The sequence below is a fragment of the Pimephales promelas genome, chromosome 19 (genome assembly GCF_988280905.1).
Source record: "Pimephales promelas chromosome 19, fPimPro1.hap1.1, whole genome shotgun sequence".
Taxonomy (NCBI): Eukaryota; Metazoa; Chordata; class Actinopteri; order Cypriniformes; family Leuciscidae; genus Pimephales; species Pimephales promelas.
Window position 1 is genome coordinate 15,626,939 of NC_142787.1, and position 4,436 is coordinate 15,631,374.

The 4,436-nt window shown below is 40.5% G+C and overlaps 1 protein-coding gene across 1 annotated transcript; it reads right to left on the reverse strand.

The window, feature by feature from the left end:
* Positions 1-1,369: 1,369 nt before the first annotated feature.
* On the reverse strand, positions 1,370-3,509 carry LOC120491529 (proteinase-activated receptor 2). Its single transcript, XM_039689431.2, has 2 exons — positions 3,155-3,509; positions 1,370-3,039 (listed from the first exon to the last, which is right to left on the reverse strand). Exons 1-2 carry the CDS (start codon positions 3,222-3,224, stop codon positions 1,934-1,936), a joined length of 1,176 nt encoding a protein of 391 aa, XP_039545365.2. The 5' UTR covers positions 3,225-3,509; the 3' UTR covers positions 1,370-1,933.
* Between the last annotated feature and the right edge of the window lie 927 nt (positions 3,510-4,436).

The window sequence follows — 4,436 nt, forward strand, 5'->3', positions numbered from 1 at the left end:
GCTACAATTGTATTACAGGAAGTGTAAATCTGTGCTATAAAAAGTAGTTAAAATAAAACGGTACACTTCCTTTTACAGTCCAGTTACCCATGTAAATACTATGTACTTATTTTAGTAACTACAATTACTGGGTAATAACTAGTACTAACCCTGAACCTACCCCTAAACCTACCCCTGTTCCATGTACTTACCTTATATTAGCCAGTACTTTCTATGTGAGTACACTGTACTGTAAAAGGAAGCGTTACCAATAAAACAATATTGTCTACTGATTTTTTATTTAACTACCCTCTTATTTAAGTCTGTGTGTGTTTATGTTTTAATTAACAGAATTTCCTAATGTTGTCTTGCCCTTTGACAGCTGCATTCGGGAGAGAGCATAGAAGTGAGGGTATATAATGGCCATTTCCAGTCATGGGGTTGTCGTATCCAAAACTGAATTTACATTTTACAAATCTTCACATTTTGAAATGGGTGGCACCAGACCCTCAAGGAGTGCTTACCCCATGTCAACGGAAAGTAAGAAATATTATGTGGTGTGTTTAAAATGCTTATTTTATTTGAACCCTGTTAGAAGTACCAGTTCACCAAGTATTGAATAATTATTGATACCATTGTTTTTGCTCGCTGTCAATTCAGTCTCACCTGAATTCACCTTTGGCTAAGCCCTGCCCCCCTTAGTTCCGTCAAACTTCATCGGGGGCTCTGGTTTGGTATCAACATGGCTTATGCTGTAACAGCTCTTCCTGCTGAAACGTTATCAAACTTTTATAAAGCAGCAAATAAAGTGTCCGATAGAAGTAGGCAAAAGGGGCTGCAATATGCGTTCGAAGGCTATATTCAAGACATACAGGTGAAACGCAAGAAACAACAAGGCAAACGCATAACGTTACCACTTACCAGTCACAGTCAAAAAATGAACCACCGCATATGCTACTTATCGAGTTGGAGGCTGGGACTGACAATATCAGGGAGCAACACTGTTCATGCAAAGCTATGTCTCTATTCACTTCTATAATCGTTATTACAAGGCAAACGGACTACACGACTATAACGTCGTATTTATTAGCAGCGTCTGCTAGCGTATCAACAACCGGTATGAGAACCAAAATCATAACCTAAAACATTATAAAACGGTCTAACTAGTATAACTACACAGTAAAGTTAGAAGCAGAAAAGGCGAAATTCAATATGAGTGGTAGTGGCCACATTGAAAAGAAGCAATTCAATGCTACACCTTTGTACGATGTAATTCAAGGTGTTAGATGTTGCTGTATTTGGCCGAGCAGGGGTTTGGGTGGCTCGTCAATGCATTAGATTTCTTCAATACATAAAATAAGTAAGCTTGACCAGAGTTCTTGTGGGGAGAAGAATTTATTGAAGGTTTGCAGTGTAGCAGTCCTTCAGCAGCGATGTTATCATGTCGCCCTTCAACTGTCTGTGAGACAGAACTTTATACATGAAGACATAACAAACGATAGTTCATGTATACAAACAATAGAAACCTGTTAGGACCTCCCACATGAGATCCATCTAATTTGCTAATCCACTCTGAGCAATGCTGATTCTTTTTATTCATTCATTCACACCAACCAGTTTCTATGGGCCATACATCTGTATATTTGGCACACACCTTTGCAGACAGAAAGAGTGGATTACATCTGAAATGGGACGTCTTTTCAACGGTCATTAAATGTCCGAGCAAGTCTGAGAGTAGGCGGCTAAAGTGAGAGGATGAGTGAAGAAAGCGCTGGCAGGTCAGACAGCTCTTTCTTCTCGTAGTGGATCAGACACCTGTGAGATCAAAGATGGTTATCGCGGGATTCAAGATCATGCAGTGTTGCTATTAAACTGGATGCAATTTAAGTTATGTAGCTTTTATATGAAAATAAATATGATGAACAAGATACCCAAAGTTGGCTACTAGTTATAATCACATGTCGACCCGCTCTTGCAGGTGCTTCTTTTCATGGGCCCTGTGCTTGGAAGTGTACGTGTTCTTTTTCGAGTGCTTCATGGACCTGAACAACACCCTCATCCTGTCCACCGTACGACTGCTTCGACACAGCAGTGTGTTCTTGACGTGCTCCCTAAACTCGTCCGAGACGTAATAGTAGATGAAGGGGTCCAAGCAGCTGTTGAGGCTGGCCAGGCACAGCGTGGTGATGTATAAGCCATAGCTGTTATTGGCCCAGCTTTTTTCCTGGACAGAGTAGTGAAACACCAGCATCACATTACTAGGGATGAAGCAGACCAAGAACGTTATGAGCACCGTGACAATGAGGACCACAGTTCGTTGGCGGGTTTTTCCGGCACCACCCTCAACTGCAGAGCTCCCAAGCGAACGAAGGAGAAGAACGTACGCAACTATGATGACCAACATCGGGATGAAGAACACAAGACCTGCCATCACCATGAAATAATAATAGGGCAGCTGAACGTCCAGGAACATGTTATCCGTCACATAGTTCTCCTGACTGACAAAGTTGATGTCGTGGCAGGTGGTGATGTTGAGTTCTGCTGATTCAAATGTTTGCTTGTAGAGGTACAAAGGCGTAGTGCTGACCCATATGAAGATCCAGATACACACAGATATGATGATTGCAAACTTGTTGTTTTTCTTAAGCTGGGAGAGTGGATGAGCGCAGACCCAGTACCGCTGGACGCTTAGACAAGTGATGAAGAGGATGGAGCAGTACATGTTGCTGTAGAAGAAACCCACCAAAACTTTGCACATCCCTTCCCCAAATGTCCAGTTATTTCCTTTTAAATGGTAAGCAATCTTGAGAGGCGTCCAGATAACAAACATCAGGTCAGCCAGCGCCAGGTTGCCCATGTAAATGGCAGAAGGGTAAATTTTCTTTGATCTGAACAGCAAGACCCATATCGCCATCGCGTTGGTTGGAAACCCCAATGCAAAAACTAGTATGTAAACAATTGGCAGGAAGACGGTTGTGAGGCCGCTCTGTAGTATATCTTTAACGACCTGGTCAACTACGATGTTGTCACTGTCTGAATCCAGCACGACTATAAGACTTTCTAAAATCCAAAACAAATTGATTCATATTAAAACGAGTGAATTACAAACAAAAATAGCCCACATCATAAAAACAAGTAGCCTAAATGAAGATATGGACGAATTAAAGCGACTTACCAGGCTGTGCCGACGCAAAAATCACACACGCAGAAAAAAAACAGATCCGGTAACTCGCGGAGATAGCCATTCCGGGTTTTTCAAACTTTTCGTTATTTATCACACTAAATAACAGCCTGTCTCTTGAAGCGAGTTTATGAGCTCTGTGTTCCTCTCATAGACTGTAAAATAAGGTTCGTGAACACACCTCTAGATGCAGCCTATATGGGGAGGCTGCAGACTTGGAGCCTGCTAGTTGGGCGGGGTTGCACCTGAGGCGGGGATGCACGCCCAATGTTCATCAAGAGGCTTGTTAAGAGATGGGCTTTGACTCGCCTGAAATACGAGAGTCGGCGGCTGCAGTGAGAGGACGAGTGAAGAAAGCGCTGGCAAGCCGGACAGCACTTCTTTCTTCTCGCAGTTGGATCAGACACCTGTGAGATCAAAGATCGCGGGATTCACGATCATGCAGTGTTGCTAATAAACTGGGTGCAATTTAAGTTTTTGCTTTTATATGAATATAAATTTAATGATCAAGATATCCAATAATCACATTCCAATTACGTGTTTATCAATATTTTCTTCTTTAATACAGTCACACTTGTGTTTTTGGGTAGCCTTTTTTTTTTTTTTTTTTTATAAAAATGACATTACGTAACCCATCGCACTGTCAAGAGTTTATTCACACATAACTACATATAAAACATAAAGGTTTAAAATCAAACATTTTAAAAGAGAACAATCATCACGGTTGTTTAAACCAATGAGCATTAAACCAATGTCATCAGCAAGTCGTCTCTCATCATGATTTTGACAATGGTGGAGACTGCACGCGACTCCAGAATCCTGGAAACATTAGAAATATTTATTTTGATGTTTAAATTTAAATTTTGTGATTACATATTCTTCCAAATCAGACCAAATGGCAGCATGACATCAGAGCAAAGCGGACCATAGACATAGAGAAATCTATAGGCAAGTCATCCTCATTTATATAGTGCTTGTAGATTGTTTAAAAAATGAGCATTACAGAGATAAACATATCATTTAAGGTAACATAGATTGGTTTGGTTTTACTCTAAAAATTGCTGGGTTGTTTTAACCCAACTTTGGGTCAAATATGGACAAACCCAGCCATTGGGTTATTTTTTTTAATTACATTTTTAACCCAATGTTTTGGTTTGTCCATATTTTACCCAAAGTTGGGTTAAAACAACCTAGCATTTTTAGAGTGTAGCGGTTCTTGAATAATGTTATTTTCCAGCTAAAGTTAGTTTCGAATGATTTACTTCCGTCGAAATGA

Excerpts from the sequence above, each read along its gene's own strand:
- LOC120491529 (XM_039689431.2), bottom strand. The coding sequence starts at position 3,224 with ATGGCTATCTCCGCGAGTTACCGGATCTGTTTTTTTTCTGCGTGTGTG. Across the intron at positions 3,040-3,154 it reads TTTTGCGTCGGCACAGCCTG|AAAGTCTTATAGTCGTGCTG; the intron begins GTAAGTCGCTTT and ends TTTGGATTTTAG.